Source organism: Heliangelus exortis, chromosome 10 (genome assembly GCF_036169615.1).
Source record: "Heliangelus exortis chromosome 10, bHelExo1.hap1, whole genome shotgun sequence".
In the NCBI taxonomy this organism is placed as follows: domain Eukaryota; kingdom Metazoa; phylum Chordata; class Aves; order Apodiformes; family Trochilidae; genus Heliangelus; species Heliangelus exortis.
Window position 1 is genome coordinate 12568514 of NC_092431.1, and position 22450 is coordinate 12590963.

The 22450-nt window shown below is 42.2% G+C and overlaps 1 protein-coding gene across 9 annotated transcripts in view; it reads right to left on the minus strand.

Moving 5' to 3' along the window:
- SEC31A (SEC31 homolog A, COPII coat complex component) overlaps positions 1-22450 on the minus strand; it is a 41518-nt gene that overhangs the window by 13938 nt on the left and 5130 nt on the right. For all 9 annotated transcript variants that reach the window (XM_071753564.1, XM_071753560.1, XM_071753566.1 and 6 more), the window contains exons 5-21: positions 22024-22222; positions 20714-20809; positions 18708-18848; positions 17296-17438; positions 16461-16560; positions 15069-15230; positions 14731-14883; positions 12122-12355; positions 11488-11562; positions 9726-9776; positions 8988-9065; positions 7328-7403; positions 6728-6906; positions 5485-5611; positions 4345-4490; positions 2199-2372; positions 1032-1199 (exon numbers count right to left, since the gene is read on the minus strand). In XM_071753564.1, the coding sequence (XP_071609665.1) occupies positions 1032-1199; positions 2199-2372; positions 4345-4490; positions 5485-5611; positions 6728-6906; positions 7328-7403; positions 8988-9065; positions 9726-9776; positions 11488-11562; positions 12122-12355; positions 14731-14883; positions 15069-15230; positions 16461-16560; positions 17296-17438; positions 18708-18848; positions 20714-20809; positions 22024-22222 (2302 nt within the window). The remainder of the gene's footprint in view (positions 1-1031; positions 1200-2198; positions 2373-4344; positions 4491-5484; positions 5612-6727; positions 6907-7327; positions 7404-8987; positions 9066-9725; positions 9777-11487; positions 11563-12121; positions 12356-14730; positions 14884-15068; positions 15231-16460; positions 16561-17295; positions 17439-18707; positions 18849-20713; positions 20810-22023; positions 22223-22450) is intronic.

Genomic DNA, 22450 nt, shown 5'->3' on the forward strand with positions numbered 1-22450 from the left:
TGGAGCCAGTGAATTTCAGCATGAAGAGAAAGCACAGTAGTACAGTGCAGTCACAGCTACAACAGACTGTAGAGTGAGTGAGTGCAGTGCTACACCTGCCAGTAAGCCAGGTCTGCCTCCTCATCACATCTTCCTATTTTAGAAACTTCCCACAGGCTACTGTATGACACCAAATATCATTAACCACAGCCAAAAGTTCCAAGTTCCATGTTAAATTCAAACACATTGCCTTACACAAAATTTTAAACTGAGCTGAAGATGAATCTAAAAAGGTTAAAAGCTCACATTCAGCTCTTGCACATGCACAAACATACGTCTTAGTGATAATTGCTTCATAGCTGGTGTCCCACAGCTTCTTTTCTCTATCTTCCTTTTTTGCCCCTCCAAAGCCCTTCAGTTCTACATGATCTCTGCTACCTTTCTGAGAGGACAGAAATCAAGAACCTCCAGTGCTTGCAACATCCTGCATCCTGTTCTCCCTGTCCCTGTTGTACCCCCTGCCTGTGCTACCTAAGTGCCTTACACTGAGCTGGGAAGATGTTTTTATAGCAGGCTGTACCACAACTGCATAACATGCCCTCAGTTTGTTATTGTTCAGCAACTTCTGCAGCTAACATCAGGGCTCAGGGGGGTGTGGAAATAATCAACCCTAGAAGTTGAAGGTGAGCAGCATGAGAACAACCCAAGGTTTGCACAGATAGCATGACATCAGGGACTGTAAGAGCAAGCACAGAAAAATCCTACAGTGTTCTCCCACACAGTCAGTCTTGGCACTGAAACACATTTTCAAACAAAGTGGGAAAATACCTAAATCTTGAGAAGCAGAACAAGGTGTTCAACAGATGCTTTAAGAAAAGGAGTAAAGAAGGCATCTGTACTGACTGAAAAGTAACACCAGTGACTTCCACCACAAGGCTCTGAGTAGAGGTATGTCATAAAGCACCAGTTCAGATCAAGATAAAAATTCCTCTACACCTCACTCTTCAGAACTCAAGCACCATATTCCTCCCTGACTGCCAAAACCCAATTACCTGTTGGTAATACTGCTGGGCTGGAGCCTGTGGCCTTTGCATCTGTCCAGCCACAGGAGCAGCCTGTCCTTTGGGGATGGGCTGTCTTTCAAACTTGGAGGACTCCTGTCCCACCGGAAGCTCCCCCTGGGCTCTGAAAAGCCTGTCCCGTAATAGCATGATGTTTGACTGCAATCAGAAAAAAAATAGCAAAGGAAGGTTAACTGCACTGCATGTCAGTGCATCACAAGAGGCTGACTGGCCACACAATGATGAGCTCTCTCAGGAGCCTCTTCTGCTGACTGGAGTAAGTCATGACATGTCAGGATGCTGGAACTGCCTTATGTGTTAATGCATCCCATCTTGGGCTGCATGATTTCCAACTCAGTTTATCTATGAATACCAGCTGACAAAAGACCAAAGAAAACCAACCAACCAATCAAGTGTCAAAGTACAAGCAGGAGAAGAGCAGGTTTGAGACCACCTAAATAATCCTCAAGTGTACAAGTCCATGGGACCTAATGAGATCCATCCACACAGCTCCTGAGGCAAGTGGCAGATGAAGTTACAAAGCCACTTTCCATCACAGTTGAAAAGTTGGTGGCAATCTGGTGAAAATCCCACTGACTGGGAAGGGGAAAAAATAACCCCCATTTTCAAAAAAGAAAAAAAGGAAGAGATTGAGAACTACAGGCCAGTCAGTCTCATTAGAAAGACATTAGGAAGAAATTCTTTAATTTGAGGGTGGTGAGCCCCTGTCCCAGGTTGCCCAGAGAAGCTGTGGCTGCCCCATCCCTGGCAGTGTTCAAGGCCAGATTGGATGGGGCCTTGAGAAACCCAGGCTGGTGGAAGGTGTCCCTGCCCATGCAGGAGGGTTGGAACCTGATGATCTTTAAGGTCTCTCCCAACCCAAACCATTCTATGATCTTGTTTCACTTCATCTGGCTTGTAGGAGGGACAGTTGCCCCTTAGGCTGGCAAGGACAATAGTGTGAAAGAAGAGAGACAAGAACAAGCCTGCATACTTCTGCAGCTCAGCAAGGACAACACAGGGAGAAACAGCCTGACCATCATATCCCAAAGTTAATTTCAAATGGCAATCCTGCTGCTTAAATGTACCATGCGGAGACCTTTGCTCAAAGTACCTGTTCATACAGAGAGGGAGTAAAAAAACCTGAAGGCCCCATACCTGGTTGGTGTTTGCAGGGAGAAAGGTCAAAGCTGCAGCAATGCTGCCCTGGGAAGCCAGGAGGTTGGCATACTGGCCCATCTTCTCAGCCAAAAGGGCCCCAACGGCATTAGGGTCAGTAGCCTGGGTAAGCTGCACAGCTTTGCGCAGGATAACGATTTTCTCTATTAAATCCTGGATAATCAAGAAAAAGAACAACCCACAAATGAGAACAACAGGGTGAAGTGAGCCCTGGCTAATGACTGTAGTGGAGAACTGTTCCTCAGGGCAGCCCTGCAGAACCCCTCTCACCCTATCTGAAACCCAAGCCAAGTGCAGGTTTCTTGGACAGTTACAGCTGCATTGAAGGCACAACTTTCCTAATACGTGAGATGATAAAAAAGCAGCAACTGCATGCCACGTGGCAACTACCAGCAAAGGCATCAATACACTAGGTAGAATTCAAATCCAAAAGAACTGTTTTTTATTAAACAGAATTTGAGCCTTAAACACTAAGCATGTCCACAAAAAGAATATGCTTTCAAAAAGTAACTGGTGAGAGCCATGAGAGTGAACAGAAAACAGCATGCCCAACACACCGACTGGAACAGGTTGCCCAGGTAGGTTGTGGCTGTTCCCTCCCTGGCAGTGTTCAAGGCCAGGTTGGATGGGGCCTTGAGCAACCTGGGCTGGTGGGAGGTGTCCCTGCCCATGCAGGGGGGTTGGAACTGGATGATCTTTAATGTCCCTTCCAACCCAAACCATTGTATGATTCTATGACCACCACTGTTAGTGCTGAGGTGCTGCATATTCACTTGCAGCATTTTATTAGGTCAGTTCTTAAGCATCTTAATCAAACAGACCTAACTCCTCCCTGGTTTTCTGGTTGTTATTGCAAAGATAGCTTTCCTGATATTCGCCAAAAATACTTCATATCTATCTCACCTTCCTCACACATCCTCAAATACCAGAGCTGGTCTTGACTGGGTTTTTTCCTTGTGCTAAGTTACAAGAACATTTTCTGGTCAGTTTTGTAAGGTTTTGTCTTGCTCTCATTGTATTGAAAGTCAAATGAATATTTGTCGTATTAACATGCAATCCCTCTTTAATATCTTGTAACAGATGTAATAAGTGTATGACATATAGGATTTTAACCATACATCACTGATAAGGGCTATCTGACTGACTCTTCAATGATTCCTTTTTGTTTTTCCCAACAAATCAGCACTTCAAAAAGGCAATTAAAAAAAATAAGATAACCAACAACTATGAGTTTCAGTAGTTCCACATCATAGTGAACAAGCAACCTTATAACTCCAGCAATCTTTTTCAATTTTCATGCCTGAAGGAGGAAAGCAATACAATCAAAACCCAAATTCAAACTAAAGGTAAATCTGTAAATGTAGCCCTTATAATCAGGGGACTGGAAAGTAATAGTGATAATTCAAAACCAGAGGGAGTTAATAATGTGAAGTAAAACTTGTACTCCAGCTTCTTCAGTTAACTAAACAAGAGATTCAGAGTGCTGCCAGGTAATACTACTTTCAGTGCTTTCTAAAACTGGTCCCTCAAAGGCCCTGAACAGATGGAAGACAAAGATTATACTATAAAAAAAATTATTCCACAATTATTTCATCTCACTGTCATCAATCCTGTCCCTCCAGGATATTTGCTATATGCCATATATTTCAGTGATGGAAAAGAAACTCTGTATGTGCATCCCCCTAGAGAGAGTTCTCATGACCATGTTCACAGTTTTCTTTCCAGATGTAATTCTAATTCATCAGATTTCTTCTCCTGAAAATCCATACGATGTCTTTCAAGGGAAAATGTCCAAGTATTCCTCTATTTCAAAAGATGAAAGCATTCAATGCCCCTTTACCAAAGCACACTAAAATCTACTTTCTTGTGTAAAAACACAAGAATCTTGTAAGCTCAACTGCCTAAAGGACAGACATGTGGTCCATCATGTTTCATAACACATTTTGCCCTATCACATTCACATCTTCTTTCAACACAGGCCACCCATTCCAGAAAGTAAGGGCTTGCATCCTGAAAGACATTCTACTATCAGACAGCATCAAAGCTCTGCACTACATCCTTTGAGATAAGTGTCAAATGACTGAAGGGTGTTACTTCCAACATCTTTCTTAACAGAATTACCAACCTGAAGGGACAAGGGGCTGTTTCCATCCTGAGCTTTGGTCCAACAAGCAATGAGCTTCTCCACATTGCCGGCACAAATGTAACAGAGACAGGCCTGTGTCTGCAGAAGGCTGTCCCCCTCACTCTCCAGTCTGTTACCAAGGAGATCTAGGAAAAATATGAACAAAATGCTACTGAATCACTTCGGTCATCCCCCTATCACTGCCTAGGCTGGGGAAGCCTGCAACATGTGTTGTGTCTCTGCTTAGCACAGTGAGAAAGTATATTGCCTCTGGGCTCCACTAGTAAGGATTCTGGTGTCCAGTCAAGAGCATCTCCTGGGAGGTCCAGGGCACTTCAGAGGCAGTTAGCAGCAAAGCAGCAAGAACTTGTCAAATCCCTGCAAACCTGAGACACAGAAGGGACTGCCTATCTGCTGACACGATGAAGCACAAGAGGACAAGGTTCAAAAATCACCCCTCTGCTACTCACTTTTTGCAGTCCCTCATTTCATGGAGCTGAGTGTGCAACTTGTCAAAGAACTATGAACAAAGCTGTGACACTGCTCTGGGCTGACATGTGAAGTGAGTCCACAGCTCCCTAGCCACTGCAGCTTGCATCTGAGGAGCACAGGTGTTTTAGGCACACAGCTATTGGCAATACAGCTACCACGTGAGTTAAACCCATCCGTCTGCCATTCAGCACACATCAAGGCATGCACATTTAATACCTGTGAAAGAGGTCCCCTTTGAGAAGTCAAAATTGCTCTTGAAAAAAGAACAGAGCACTTCCCTGAAACACTTCCACTTGTGTCCCATGCACAAACACTCCAAGATTCTGGTGTCTTGGGCAAAACACCTATCACACCAACATCAGTTACCTATCAGGAAACTGTAAGAGAGCAGCAGCTGTGCATTATACCAGCAATGCAAGGACACACTGTTCACACAGATTTGGGTTCTGTGCCCAGGAAATCAGAGAACATACCGGAAGCACAATACCCCAGAGATTCCTCTCCTCCTCAGAAACAGGACTGAAGAACTGTACCATCCATCAAGGCAGATAGTGAGGCATTACAATTAACTTTAAAGAAAATAACCATGGCAAAGTGTAGTTTTGCTAAGAATGAAATAAATGACACACGGTCAGTAAATATCCTTACCACAAAGGGCTGCAAACTCATCTGGCTTGGCATAAGTAAGCACAGCAGCCAAAGCCTCTCTCCAGTTCTGCAGATCACAAGACTGTACAATCTCTTTCCAGTTCTTTGTTACCACTGCAGTGATGAGCTAGAAAAGGAGGAGAGATACCACAGTTAGGATCTTGGCAGGACTGCCTTTGTTTTTTGGGATGCAGTATAATTTGTACCTACTCAAGTGTACCTACTCCTCCCCAGCGCATCCAGCATCATGGCAGATAATACAAAGGTTTGGGTTGTAAGAGATCTTTAAGATCATCTATTTCAAAACCCCCTGCATGGACATGGACACCTCCCACCAGACCAAGTTACTTAAGGTCCCATCCAATCTGGCTGTGAACACTTCCAGGGATGGTTCATCCACAACTTTCGTGGGCAACCTATTCCAGTGTTTTACTGCTCTCCCAGTTGACTATCCGGGCTGCAAGCTCACACTGATAGCTTGTATTGAGCTTCTCATCAACCATCACCCCCAAGCCCTTCTCCTCAGGGCTGTTATCAATCCATTCTTTACCTAACCTGTAATTTGTGCTTAGAATTGCCCTGATCCAGGTGCAGGACATTGCACTCAGCCTTCCCTCCACTATGTCACCTGCACCACACAGCTTGGTATCATCAGCAAACTTGCTAAAGGTACACTCAATTCCACTGTCCATGTCACTGATAACAGTGCCAAACAGCAAGGGTCCCACTGGTTCCCTTAAGGAATGCCACGTTACCGGTCTCCATTTGGACAAGCCATTGACCACAACTCCTTGAGTGTAACCAGCCATATAATTCCTTATCCACTGAGTGGTCCATCCATCAAATTCATTTCTTTCCAAATTAGAAACCAGGACGTTGTGCAGGACAGTGTCAAACACTTTGCACAGGTGAAGGTAGATGACATGAGTTGCTCTGCTTTTGTTCAGTTAAACTGTGACCTCATTGTAAAAAGCCATGCTGGCTGCCACCAACCACCTCTTTACTTTCCCTGTGATGTAGCATAGTTTCCTGGAGGACCTGTTCCATGACCCTGCTCCTCTCATTATCAATGCATTAAAGAAGAATAACAAAAAGCCTTCTGCTCCGAAATCTCATGGATGACTCGAATACTTGGTAGCTTCTCACAGAAATAAATCTATGAAACGGCAAGAAAACTTTTAGGGTGAAAAAGGGAGTTGCCAAAGGCCCACATGCATGTTGTTTCTTAACTGAAAAAGCATACCCTGGTAATTTTGCTCTGCATCCTAGCAAAGTACTTTTCTTGAGTCCTAGACAGCAGCTCTTGTCCGCCTGCAATGGCCAAGATAATGGCATCAGCCATGCGGTTATTGTGCAAGCAGAGATCTACTGCACTCTCAAAGTCACCCATCAGCAAAGCCTGGGTAATCAAACCGTCCACATCTGCAACAAGAGAGGAGTGCATTTTCAAATGATGGCATTAAAGTCATTTTAATATGCAACAGCAGGTGACATGGTCCAACTGTACAACATTGCACAAAGTTCTCTGCAAACCACCTTGCTCCAGGTGGGTACACACAGGCATGTTCAAGTTCATTTCCAGTCTGAAGTGCACTATGGTCACAGGCACATCAGGCAGGGAGCAGTCAAGCACCACTTTGCTGCAGAACAAGATGCTAGGGTCTAACTGACCACTAAAATAGTAATGGGCATACAGGCCAGAAACAAAATCCAACCTAGACTAACATCAGTGGCTACTGTGTTACTCAAGACCCCTTGTGAGTTTCTGCACAAAAAGTGACATTAGTACTCCATAGCTGATCAGGACTATGTTCTTTTATATCAGAAATCTCTCAGTCTTTACCTCCAATAACAGAGATGTTAAATGTCTTCTCTGCAGATCTCAAATCTTCAGTTTCTTGTTTATAGTCATTCACCCTCTAGGAGGAAGAAAAAACAATTTTTGAGATGATGTAAGCACTTGGTACATACACATACACATTTAAAAAATACAGCTCTTGCATTACAAGCTAAAAGACAGAACTTTATACTACCAGTTGCCAAATAGATCACTAGCTTAGAAGGGAAAATTATTCCCGTCATTTAGCAGAACACTGCTTCAGCACAGGACAACCAACTTCCCCTGGTGCCTGCACAGTCACCTCTCTAGCACAGTGAGAAAGGCCTGGGATTACCAAAGGGCTTCCAGCACACAGGAACTCACCATTATAGAATCATTGTTCTGAGAGAGATCAGAGAGGACCAGGTTTTAAAATAGATGCAAAGGGGAGAAAGCATTGGAAGCCTATCATTCACAGACTTAAGAACTCTGCACTCAGAATAGGAGTGCTCAGTGGACAGAAGCTGCTTTTTTATAAAACTCCCAGAGGAATTAAGATAGAGAACATTTCAAGCTAGTACTTGGATTTGGGGAGTTCAAACAAAACCTTTCAATAATTGGAAAAAAAAAAATAAAAAATACCATGAGTGAAGTCTCTATCCACCATCAATTTTCACAGCACAGCCTAGCAGTACAGAAACTGTCCCAAAAACAACCTCCCCTGTCCTAAGCCACGACACTAGTGCATGCAGTGAGTCCAAGAGTCTGCTGAGAACACTTTGCTTGCATGCTGATCAGTGAAACTGTACTCCATAATATGAAGAATAAGTCCACAGCTGACCAAAACCAGGAATTTAGGATGGGGACGTTAAGTCTGAAAGAAACTTTGTTTGTCTCATAAAAAAAACCCAGCATCTGGAAAATCATCATGCTGTCAGATAACACATGATGCATGTTTGGTATCAGTTGAGAGCATGCTGTGACCATCATAGGGATAATGCACTCATCCACAGAACTCCCTGATACATCAGTGGCTTCAGGCCAAATTCACAAATATTTACCACCCATGCCAGTAGGCTAAGGTTATGTTGTCCTAGAAGAGACATTTGTTGTGATACTTTGATACCTTCATGACTGCATACTGCAAAATCCCTATGTGGTCAGATACGTGTGTCTGTAACTACAGTGCCCAAGGGAGTAATGCAAAGAACAAACATTCCCCCTCTCTTCGGTACCCACAGCTGTACCTCTGCAAAGGTTTACACTTGGAAACAGCAGTAATAATCTCTCAGCTTGGTAATGATCAACCAGAGAGTGGGAAGAAAGGAATGAGGAAAGGTAAAAAAAATGAATGCATTAGAGCTGTGGCAGCAAACCATTTAGTACATGTTAGGGAAATATCAGAGTGAGAATTATGGCAGAATAAAGTGCTTGAGACTGGTGCCAACTAAACTCTTACAAAACAAGCTCTTTCTTCATTGCTACCAAAATCTATTCACATGTCTGAGGCTGATGAGAAAATCCCAAGCAACATGAAAAGCCCATATATTACTCATTTCAAATAATTTATTGTATTTCTATACATCCTCAGTACTAGGAAAACACAACAAGGGAAAATACTCTTAACAGCAACAAAGTAAATACCCAGGAGATCAACAGTGTTGGTCTGGAGGCCAATACTTACCTCTCCCAAGAACTGCTTCTCTGTAGTACAGCCTTCATCTCCCTTGTCTGGCACAGATTCATCAGATTCTGCAAAAGCCTTCAACAGACAGAGAAACCCATTAAAAAAAAAAAATCAAAACAAAACAACAAAAGAGGAAGACGCATTTTACACCGCACAGTACAGCCACCTTCCCACTAACAATAGCCAGCAATCAGACTGAAAATCACAGAAATGCATTGATAATATATGCTTGAGTATGACAAACATGGTAAAGACCCTCTATTTCTGTTCTTTCTCATTACACAACACCTTGTGCTGTTTTCATCTTAGCTGCCTGAAAACAGTACAAACTTTTCTTCCCCATTATGAAACTACAGGTGACATCCATAAGGTTTATGGCACAAAAGCAATGTAGTCCCCCTTCTGTAGGCTCAAACCATTGCAATTACAATGGCAAATACCTCAGTTACTATTTTTCACTATTATTGGGAAGGATTAAGAGGGACAATCTCATTCCTGCTTTTTTTGAAGCCTGGGGGAGTGCTTTTTCCAGGCAACAAGGCTCTGACATACCTCAACTGGCAGCACAACATGTCACAGTGGGCAAGACACAGGCAGCAAAAAAGATCCAAGGGACATCACCGAGACCCTGAACTAAAGCATGTATCTAAGAGTCCTTTGTGAGGAAAGGGAGGGGAAAATATTCTTCCATTCCATTATAAAACCAATTACAAAGTTGTACACATGTTCACTTACCTCTTCCAAGTCAGCATCCACAAGACCCTCATTATTCATAGTGGATGTAATCTAGAAAACAAGATTTAAGTAAGTGCCCTTGCGTCCTTTTATATTATAGAGGGAGACCTCTCACTAATATGTCATTGCAGAATTGGAACATGTAGCTACTATGTTGCTTGCAGAACAGTTAACATTAAACTAATTTCCTTTCCCAGCCTGGCTACAACCCCTGCTTGTAATCTGGGTTTCACAAAAAGCTGAGCTCAAATTTCTGTAGTTAGTTTTCTTTCCCTTTAATTTTTTATTTTACAATAGAAAGAAGAAATACAAGACTTGACTTGATAAGAGCCTCAGGTTTTAAGAACATCCAAAATAAACACCATGTTCTTAACAGCTTACTCCGAGAAGCTGAAATCTGATTATTTTTTTTTAACTCTCCTTAGCATAGGTGATTTAATGAGATTTCATGAGTTTATCACCTGGGATAAACCAATTTTTCAGCCAAGCTGTCCTGTGTTTTCTTCACACTGATAACCATGAATTCAACCTCAGAGTGCAAAGCTTTGTTGAGAAAAAGCTACCTGAAATCATGGCCTTGCAGCTGCCCGTTTCTGTTCCAGAATTACTGAAATAATGGAGTAGAGGCCCAGCATTTCAGGCCACTGTATTCAGCTATGCTCACTTCCCAGTTTCTACCCATGCACAGGGCATATCAAACCCTGAGCAATAGCAGCAGTGAGCTCCAGTCTGTATGAGGCTGCTCTGCAGAATCATAACTAAATTTCAAATTGATTTCCTAATTGTGATTTGGGGGTTTTTTGTTTGTTTGTTTTTAAAAAAAAAAAAAAAAAAAAAAAGGATTTCCCTGTACTTGCCCTTTGATGCCACAAAAATTTAGAAGCTGAGGCATAGCACTGAAAGAGCCAAAATGCACAGCAGGTATTCCCCACAACAGTGATTAAACAATTTTCTGACTCAGAAGAAAGCTTTATGGTTAAGATGTTAAGTTGCTTCCTTTTTGGTTTTTTAATTTTAATAGAAACAAAGTGGCATCCCACACACAAAAGCAACTCTGTTTTAGGTTTTCCAGGGTAGTTAAGGAAACCTCAAAGATTGTTAAGGTGTTCTTCAACCAGAAAGCCTAAAATCAGATTAGATTCCATGATGTTACAGTAGGAGGATGCCACAGAACAAAGTGATATGAATAGTTTGGACCAAGAAATATCAGAATGTCCTGATGAGTGAGAATTTCAGATCAACACTGGTCAGTCAGATGCAGTCATGTTTCTGAAGTCTGTTGTCTGCTTTGAAATGTTCACTGAACATCAATATTGCAAGATGACATAGCTAATAAAATCTAAGAAAATTGCTTGCTCTAAGAACTTTGAAGTTACTCACAAGTTGTTTAACTAGACAAAAATTAAAGAGCAGAGGAAGATTTCTAATGTCCTTTGGAACAAAGGAACTGCTTAAATATCAATAACTGATCAAGTCACCCATTTTAACAAATGCTCCAGAACCAAGGGTAACTGCGGTATTACAAGAATTAGGTGAGCTGCAGCACTGACTAATAGTGCCTCTGCTGGGAAACTGAAAATAAAGTTGTATAAAAATGTTTATTGTATTGAATAGCCTATGAGTACCAGTAATTGCTCTTCCAGCCCCACAGGTAAATGAGAACTTTAATCATACATGGCATCTTCAACATTTTAGGCTGTACTCTACATACATCCCTCAGCAAAGCATTTATAACACAATTCTGGCTTCTAGGAACATTTACCTTCTTCCTCAGATCATCCTTCTTGTATCCCAATAGCCCAAGGTATTTAACACGCGAATCTTCTTCGAAGTTCACCTTTAAAAAACAAGTTAAAGGATACATTGCAATTCATGATTTTTCATATTATTCCTCACTTGACTGGCACAAATTACTCAGTGAAAGCTAGTGACTATGGAGACTGATTCTAACATAGAGAACTGAAAAGCTCTTCAGTGCCTCGGGCACCCAAGCAGGTAAGCAAGGCTTCAAGTTGTTGTAGGTGAAAAATCTGATTATCTGCTTCACTTTGAAACCTCTACATGCTCATAGTGAGCAGTGAAAAGTACATCTGAAGCTGTCCTAAATCTTTATTCCATTTCATCAGCTCCCTGTACAGAGATGTAGATGTCAAAAACAGGATACCTTCCCAGAAGCCTTGGCTTTTACCATGAATTCTCACAAACCCCACAAACACCCTTGGCTCTGAGGACCCTCTTGCTTTTCTAGTGGGCCATATCCAACAACAGGGCTTATGGGCACAGCCTACACTTTTGGTTCCCAGCATCTCCTCTCCTAAAAATACAACAAAAGGAACCATTTCTGCACTGGCTTTCCAAACCAGAGTGGATCTCCTGAGCTGCTGTTCTCATGTTACCTTTAAGAATGCCCACACATTTCTCTCAAAGTCGGCCGAGGCAGTGTCGATTTTCTTCTGGCAGTAGCTGACAAAGCTTTCAGACTGCAGAGCCTCCTGCAGCTGACTCGAGCGGGCCAGGAACTCTTTCTCTGTAACAACCTGGCTCACGAAGACATGGTGATGCTGCAGCTGCTCAATGCCTGGCTGCTGCTGGGACTTGGCATTCTCAAACGTAACCAGCTTCCCTCCAAACTGAAATTGAGGTACACATGGAGTATATGAATATACAAATTAACACAGGAGTGTACATAAAAAGATATGGTCATACACATAGGTATGCACATGATTTTATACAGTGTAAATAACTCGAGAAAAATTCCTGACATCAACTAATTGATTTATTTTCTTTCCATATTTTTATGCTTTTCTACCTTGCTGGATAAGTGGGTGTACATTTAGTAAGATCTATGAGCAAAGCTACTCCTGTTTTTTTCTCCTCAGGCAAAAGACTGACTAGAAACCAAGAACTGAAGCCGTGCACTTGTATAGTGCTCACCATAAATGAAGTATCTCATGATACTGCAATTTCAAAAGAAATGTATGCATCATTAAATAAATGCTCAAGCACGTCTGCCTTCCTCTTGGCAGGATGTTTAGAAGTTAAAAGCCTCCTGATAGATAGCCAGTAAGTTGTCATCATTTGGAGAGAAGTAAAACCAGAAAACAATTAGAAGGTGCTTATATTACTTCATTCTAAAGGTCAGTCCAATAAATGACAAAGTCAGCATTACAGAAAGCAAAAAACCTAACCAAGGAAGACACTGATAACTGCCTGCTGGAAAATCCAGAGAAATAACAGATGAAACTCCATCATGAAACAACATATCATTCAGTAGCTAGGCAACATCATTTCACTTTGGTGGGAAAAACAAGCAATGGTCTGTAGGTCTAGAAAATAAGCCAAATGTGAAGCCAAAGAGCATGTCTCGACTCTTTCAAAAAGCAGGGCCCTGGCACCCTCCCACCTGTCTTCTCTGTGAATCAACTAGCCATGGATGAGCCCAGCCATGTGCTGCTACAGCAGCTTCTGCTACTTTGACATTAAGTAAATATTCTCCACCTGTCCTGGTTTGGGCCAGGATAGAGATCATTTTCTATTCTGTAATTTTGCTTTCAGCTAAGTCTCTTCTAAGTAGTTGCACTTGCTGAAATTAACAGCAAGTTTCTCAGTGTCTGCTAGGACTGATAACGCTCAATGTTTATAGTTACAGCCAGAGAATGGCCTGCAGAACCAAGGCCACTCCTTGGTTCTGAGGAGTCTCTTACACTCTGGAAAGAGAAAGGGAGTAAAGGGGTCACACCTGCAACCCTCCTCTAGGGAGGAGCAGAGAAGACAGGTGACCAAAGGGAGTATTGACCAAAGGGAGTATTCCATCCCATATGCATCATACTCAGAATAATTGTGAGGATCACAAGGGTCAAAGTCCTTCTTCCCCCTCTTCTGCCTTCTTCATTCAGCCCTTCACCCTTCTTCTCCTGTTTCTGCTTGCTTCGGCATCCTGGGAGGAGTCTGTCCGTTCATCTGCCTATAGTCCTAACCCGTGCCAGCCTGAATCTGTGTGTTCCTGCCTCCGGCTCCCGACTGATGATGAATCCAGGAGTCCAGCCAGGACTTTCCCAGGGCTGCCCTGCAGCCTTGGGAGTGATGTGAGCATTATTGGGTGCAAGGGGAGAAGAACCTGGTACCATTTTTCTGTATATTTGTATATATTTAATATTTTTTTCCTTTTTATTATTTCTGTTTCCATTAAAGCTGTGTATTTTAGTTTGCCACCTGTAAGTTTCTCTCCCTTGCTGTCTCTCCATTCTTTATCAGGGAGGGGAGGGGGATTAATAGAGAGCATCTGTCATTTGGTTAATCGCCAGCCCAGCGTTAAGCCATGAAACCACCACACTGATTCAGAGCTTCAAACTGCACTTAAGTCTCAGATCTATTCCATGTTTGGTCTCCTCTCCTTACAATGTATATTTGTTCAATACAAAGAAAGTACTGTGTATATATATAAAAGCAAAGCCCTAATGCCAAGACAAAGAAAAAAGTGCCTGTTGGCAACACAACACATCCATGTTTCTTTTTCCCCAACCATTTTTTTCACACTTTTGCTGGTTTACTGTAGCAAGACGAACCTCTTCTATGGGTGCGGCGCTCCAAGGTCCAACCAGGTGTCCCAGTAGAATCTCACGAATGGTGCTCTGACCAGCCTAGATCGGTGCTACTGCTCCAAAGGTGGCTAAACCAGCCCCCTGGCTTCCCCAGGTGTGAGATTTTTATTGGCCCCCTAATCCTGCTCATGCGCAGTAGGGGCCTGCCCTAATCAGGCACAGGTGGGCTTATCACGAGGTCAAGCCCACTACCTGGCAATTATTGGCACCTGGTTGCCTCATGTCACTACAGTTTACTGTCCCACGTTGCTTGCTGGAAACTGCAGCAAGCATCTCCCACCAGGACAACAAAGAGGGGAAGCTCTCCCAAGATGAGGCACAATTCCTCTCTTCCTAAAGTGTTCTGCAGGTGTCACCATCTCCCCCACTGTCTGGCCAACCATGCCCTGCCTTGTCCTGCTTACCGCAAACGATGCTCCCACAGGACGCTGGATCCATTTTGGTGGTTTCTTTAGGGGTAAAACAAGACTCTGTGGGGTGGTCTGCTGAGGAAGCTGCAAGGGTGGGAGTGGCTGTCCTGAACCAAATGGATCGAAGTTCCCAAAAGCTGATGAAAACTTCAATAACAAAACAGGGGGAAAAAAAAGTGATGTATCTGCAATAAACTGAACATAAGCATTTATCTGCACCAGACTGGTACCCCTGAAAAGTGGGCTACAGACAGCCACTGAAAACATCTGTGAACCCATGCTTTTTCCTCCTGTGATTCTGTCCCTATTCTTAGGTGAGCATTTCTCAATACCTGGTCAACTTGCTTTTGCCTCACGCCATCTGTGCTGCTTCCCATGATGGAGTAAATGCTGATCTGCCCATCAAATGAAGCTGCAGACAAAACTGCAGGGTTTCTAGGACACCACTGGATATCAAAGCACCACTGTGTTTTTGTGAGCAACTCGTACAGCACCTAGGCAGAAAAACAAGTCCAAGGAATCAGAGCTTTTATGAAGCACCATATCTAACAGAAACAATTCCCCTGCCTGCCCTCAAATTGGTCTGATCCACAGAAGTCTCCCCATCACCATACACACTAACAGTGGGTAAACCCTGACAATCACCAAACAGGAGATCAACACACACCACTGCTTAATTTCCCTCTCCTCCCATTAAATCTTTTTTAAGATTTTTGCAGGACAAACTATGTAGGCTGAGTATGTGCAGGCTGTGCCACTACAACCTGTGAGTTGCTGGTGACAGTCATGCTCTCTCATTCAGAACTAATCTTGGTATTTCACACTACATGGTATTGGTATTACACACTACATGAGGACATGTCCAAGCTCCAAAGTTAAGTATTCTTTTGCAGGAAGATTGGAAAAAGTTAAAATCTGCACTCTGGGCAGACAGACTCTCCTGCCCTGGAACACACAAGCCCACTACTGCAGCAAACATTTAACCATAAAGTAGGAAAAACTCAGAGCAAATCCTTAACTCTCCCACTGTATCCCAGGAAATTATTTTTAATAAAAACATGTAGTATGATTCATCCACATGTAAAGCCTTCCTAAGTTCCTAGTAACCAGCTCTGGTAACTCATTCACCACCCTACAGGTTTTGCACGTTTGGGCTAATGTCTGAATTTTAGAAGCTCTTGTCATTATACGATTATTGCCCACTGCAGGCAAGAAGCCTTCCATCACACCTAAAGCCCTTGTTATGGTCTAGGGAAAAACATGCAAGATGTCTGAAACAAGGATCTGCATCCTCAACCCCAAAAAGACAACAAGGGAACACATTCAAGTGGCTCTCAGTAACCTACAAAATACCTCTGGTCTAGATAAAAGTTAAAAAAGGAAATTGCAAGTAATCCAGTCACCCTGAGACCAAACCATAATAGTAGGAAGCAAGCAAGTTTAAGTAGACCCATTTATATCCCTTATAAGCAGAGACCTCACTACTTAGGAGAGAAGCAATTAAGGACAAATGTGTAATATCAACCACACAAGGAAAGAAACCTGCACCACTAGAACAAGTTCAAGAGGCACACATACCAAACACAAGTATATAGGGTAGGGAGAAACATTCCACAGAAGCATCATTCCTAGGAATGCATGCACACTAACACCTGTTTTGCGTTTCTCACTGTGCCACTTCTAAGCAGAGATTTTTGGGTTTTTAAGTAGTATGAGTACAATACCTCGCCTGTGTTAGGGTTGGAGCAGAGAATCTTAGCATCCTTCCCACAGCTAAGCAGCAGCTCTGAATCCGCAATACTCCAAGCAATGGCCAATATACCCCTGCATGAAAAGTCACAACCAAAAAATGTTCAATGTAAACTCAAAATAGTGATAAAGCAAGCATGCTTATAAATTGCATTTATACATTAGCTGAACATTCCACCTCAGAATGTCCACCCCACTCCTTCCAAGAGGAGATATTTTTCAGTCTTGTCAGCACTTTATTTATTGAAATAAGATGCTTTCTATTTTCTGCATGAAAAGGTATAAAGGAACAGCCACTGTATCTGAAAATAAAAAGCAACAGTCATGCAGGAGGAACCTGGACACCAATGTAGCAAAATGGTTTGTCTGCAGTATCACTAATACACAGTGTGTAAAACTGTATGTAAGGTCTGTGACTACAAAGTTTGTCAGTTTCTTTTTATTAGCAAGAGATTCAAGCTAGCAGAACCCTTGGCATCAGTTTTGGTAGAAGCTATAACATAGACTTATTGCTGTTCTCTCTCCTCAAATCAAACACTGGTTTTGGGTAACAAGTTTCACAATTGAGGAGCAAAAAAAATTTAACAAAATCTTTCCTTGTACCTGAATTCAATGCATTTAGGGCACCAAAATGGCAAGCCTCTCAGGCCACAGAGTTGGCTAGCAAACAAGACAGCATATAATACTTTGCTGCTGGAATCACTGCCTCCAACTAAGCAAACCTTCTAAAGGAACTGAGCAAGAAGTCGTATATACACAGTGAAAAACTCTGCCAACACCGTGGAGCAGCACGCTACGTAAGACTCATACCTTGCATGGCTTTCTATAACACGAAGAGGTGAGGAAGCAAACCTTAGATCCCACATCTGAATCACAGGTAACCTGTCATCCTCTGAGGCCAAAACCATCTGGGTAGCAACATCAGGGTGCCAAGCCAGGCCTGAGCAGTGCATCTAAGGGACAACATTGCACCACAACATAAAATAACTGAGCAACAGTAGAAGACAAAAGATAAATGGCCCATATATGTCTATGTGCATGGTAAAACATTGTTGTGATGCAACTTTCAGCTGTGTTTCTGGGCACTATTTCTGCCTGCATTCAGATTGCCTCTCTCACTTCTGTGAATGAGGAGTCTTACAGTTAAGGTCCTAAGGTTAAAGAGATCTCTCAAAGAGATGACTTTGAGCTGGTCTTGTTCACTATTCTATTTTAATGCAAGAAAACTGTAGAGATCTCTGTACAAATCTTTTTCTCTGGTATTTTAATTGATACTTTAATAAAAGCAATCACCAGGCAGAAGATATTGTCATGTGAACACTGACATCACTACACTACACTCACATAATGAAGACAGCCCACTATGCTGCTGTTGTTCAGCAAAACATACATAAAACAGTTACACAGCTTATCAGAATAATAGCACAGTGATCAGCTACTTCAGAAGCATCCATTTTAAATTTTGTTTTGAACACTTATTATATCTTCAAAATTTGTTATAGTGATACACCATTACAAATATACAGATTTATACAATTGTCATTCTCCACAATTCAACAGGCTCTTCTTAATATTTATAATGCCTGAGGTGTAAATGTGTTGATTGTAACTATACAAGGTGGTGCCACCTGTAATATGCTTGATGGCAACACTTCTCTGTGGCACACTCCACCACAGACTTCTCCAAGCTCAGCTGCAGCCTGCTCCACCTCCAGACCAGCAAAAGCACAGACCCGAGTTCCACCAGTCAGTTTCACCAGTTCTCCCAGGGATTATCACTGGTGTCTTGCCAAGGAGGAGGCCCTCTCTGCCTAAGCACCAAGTCATGGTATCACCTGCTCTGAAAAACTAAATGTTATCACCAGAACACATAATCTGCAACCTCATCTCTCCAGCAAACAAGCATGTCATTTCTGACTAGCTGAATACAAGTATTTCTGTGGTATCCCCAAACAGATCAGCAATAGCTTTTTCTATACTAAAACCACTCTGATAACTGGGTACCTCGCCTTACTTCAATCTGCATCTGCCTATTTTCATTTAAGATGTTGACAATCCATTTGTATATAAATAGCCTTTGAAGAGAAAGCATTAGATACTTAGCACATCATAAAACTGGGCCAGGCACCTTCTGCCATGGGAAATGGGATACTATGGTCCAACCCCACAACATGGCAAGAAGCACACCACGAGCACCTGTGTAGCTGCACCAGAGAACTCACCCGGTTATTGTGATCACTGACTTTGATGATGGGTTCATTCTTCCTGAGATCCCATACAGTAGCTCGTCCACTAGGGCTGGCAGATGCCAGGATGTGTGGTACTTGCCTGTTCCATGCAATGCAGCTGATGTCCTCAAGAGGCTGTTGCACACACAGAATAGCCCGTCACAAGCTGTTCATATTGAAGACTCAAAATGTGTTATTTTCAGAACTTGCTAAATGACAAGTCTGCAAGAAGACCCATCATTGGTAATTTATAATTATAAATTATATAATTTATATTTATAAGATGCTAGTATTTCTCCGGTATCTTATCTGCTTTATGTATATTGGTCACTTAAAAGATGACCAAGCACAACTGTCTTCAAAAAACAGAAAATTAATCCATGAAAAGGGGTATGTAAATGGCCCTTTTGCCTTGGATTATCAGGTTTTGATTTACAAAAAAAAAAAAAAACCAAAACCCAAGTATGCTTGGATTTGTGAGGTTTTTATTCCTCAACTTCTTGCCTTAAGTCAGAATTAAAAGCAACATTAACTGAGTCCTTACTGAACTATTATTACCAGTTAGCATTTGAATTGAAAATATGGTCGTCATTAAGCATATGAACTGAAAGATTTCCCAGCCTAACCAATTACTATTAAACATAAATCCTACACAAGTACCTTTAACTAAGGTCAGTGTCCTCCAAAATGCCCACATGCTAATAAACAACTCAGACTAAACAAAGTATCCTAAACCTCTGAGCTTAAACTAAAAACCTTTAAACTGAAGATTACTTCTCACTTCTCACTGAAGATCACTTCTCACCAAATTATCACACAGTAATGAACTAATTTTCTAGTAACTATAAACTTCTTATGCAGTTTTGTAACAGCTAGAGAGAGGTACATGCATTCAAACAACATCTGCTCAAAACACAGAAGGCTATTGTTTTTTCCCCCATAGATCTTTGAGACACCAGCTAAACACTAACCCTTAAGTATGGCAATTAAACACTCTCTGAAACTCATGAAGATAACTACCAAATCTACTGCCTTATCTGCTGACTTCTCAGTAGCTGCTTTTCATCTTCTTCCTATTTTACTCTGTCTGTACCTTCACAATCTTCTGATTCATTCATGTAGTGAAAGATGCAGAGGAAGACTGGAAGATGTCATGGAGGTTTGAAAAGTGGTGTGACCTAGGAGACCCTGCTTCTTATTACTTGTTGCTCGATACAGTGCAACATTCCTCAAAAACTAAGCAGATACCTCAGCTTTCCCTGAACAAATGTAGATTTAAAATAATTTAAAATCTTGCCACACAAAGACATGAACCAACTGCATGTGCAGCCAGCCCAGACCTTTTATTTGTGAATAATGACTGCACATACAGTGTTGCTGCATGGGAAGCAGAGCAAACCACGTATTATACGTGCACACTTGCAATTAAAGGCACAGCCAGAAAATTCCAGAGGCTAGAAAAGCAGTAGCATCCACTCACCCTTGTTGGGAGCAGTTCAAGAAGTCATAGCAAGACACAGTGTGGCAAAAAAGTGCTGTCCCTACTGACTTCCTTTGAAAAGCACTCACTGAAAGCTACCCATGCTGCCATTCAGAGTACTGTCTTAAGGATGTGGGCTTCTGCTGTATGCATTGTCATAGGAATGTCACAAGGTGAAAAATATCTCAAACCTCACAGTCTACTAAGTATGTTACAAAATACAAGTAATGACAGAAGACCTATTTTTGTTGGCTTTTGGGATAGCCATTAGAGAATAATATGCTGGAACATAGTTTTCTTTATTTTGATACAGAGAGGCCTACTGTGCCATTGACAGAAATGTAGCTCATGGATAAGTAAAATTATCTGCTACTCAAGTTAAGATTTCAAATGGCTTTCCCCACCCCCAGCCTTAAAAAAATCTTTTAAAAACCGTAGGCTTTGGTGAGCTCTCAACTTAAGTGACGTGCATTTTTTCATTAATCTGCTGTGCAGTATTAAACAAATACAAATCTGGTACCTGTGTCTTCACTCCTGGTGTCATCGGTGTAGCAAAACTGTTCAAGTCCCAGATATAGATTTCAGACTCATTAGCACCAGAGGCCACCAGATTAGTCTGTAGGACACGTTAAAGAGATGTTAACATTTTCACCATCAGCTTTCACAGCCCTAGCTGTGAGGAGGCATAAGATCCACATGACTGTGCCAGTTCCTGCTATCAGTTCAGGATATACAGCCTTCAGCTCACACAAAAAAACTTAGGGAAAACAGGTTTTTTTGAGATCATGGATACAATTGAGTTAATTAAAAATCTATATACTGCATTAGACTGACATGCAAAAATTCCCGTCTTGTGTAGTGCTTCTTCACTGCACAGCACATACCCATAACAAAGCCACAGGGGCACAGCCACACAGGTGAGGGGAAAGCAACCACATTTCTGGAAGGCAGCAGTGATGCAGCTATTGCTGCCACAGAGCTTTGCTTTGGCCAGACCACCACATGTAGGGAGTTTGACATTTGTGCCTCCAGCAGCAGACAGCACCAGTGAGTGCCACCATCCTCTGCAGTCCTGTGTCTGAGACGCAGAACTCAAGGCCGGGACTGAGCACCCACTGATCATATCCCATGCCTGGTAAGAAACAAGTCCCAACTTTGTACTGGGGAAGCAATTCAGAGAGGACAGAACAAACACAAAGCAGCCTTGCTGAAAGCAAGCATGTAGGGACAGATATGCTATTTAAGAAACAAATTCAACTGAATTATCACCCAGCTGGTGCTGACAAGCAAAACCACTGTTTCTAAGGAAGTGAACACTCAGTGATGGAAGAAAGCTTGTTAGTTTTGAGAGATCTTCTGCTAAAGAGGCCATGTCACCATATGTCCTGTTGTCTCCTCTTTCCAAAGGACCAAGCTTAGCAGTAAGGAAGACTGATCCTACCCAGCCCCCAAAAGAGGTATCTGAAATCTGGTATCACCAGAAACAAGTGAAAGCAATAAATATTCCCCATGTAACAGAAAGAACATGGTATGCAGGCATTAAAAAAGGAGACTGGTTAATAACACTATGAAAGACCATCACTGCATGCAAGCAGAGCTAAAACACCGCTAAACTGACAGTGTAGCCTAACAAGGGCAAGGAATGAACCAGATTCTTTCATTTCCCATCCTGAAATGGCAGTATCAGGACAGCTTTTCTCTACTAAATACAGACACTCAAACACCAAATTTGATGCTTTTCAGGGAGGGAAAATGAATAGAAACATTTAAGGTTACAAGTTAAGACAGGACACTCGTCTGTAACAGTGTATGACATAGAAGAAAACCAACCTGAAACATGTTGATATCAAGGGCCCTTACTGGTCCTGTGTGCTTGTCTTTCTGGGCAATTATTACTTCAGTGTCTCCAGCTATGATTTTGGCTGGGTCATACAGAATGACATTTCCGTTTTCACCACCAGCAATCAGGACTCCAGAGACTCTCTCACCTGAGGTCATGTTGTGTGGTCCCCAGATCAGCTTGTGGTATCTGTAAGACAGACATCCCCACTGTCTACAACCATCTACCACCAGCTTCTCCTAGACTGACACACCCCATCTTGTTCAAGCCTCCAGACTGCTGCCTAACAGAACAGACATGTCAGAGAAAAGCACTGCCTGTATTTCTCCTTAAGGATGAGTCTCTTCACTTAAAACTTCCAACAAAAAGACAATGGTGATCAAAATGCAGCACAATGAGTAACATCTCTTATCTCCT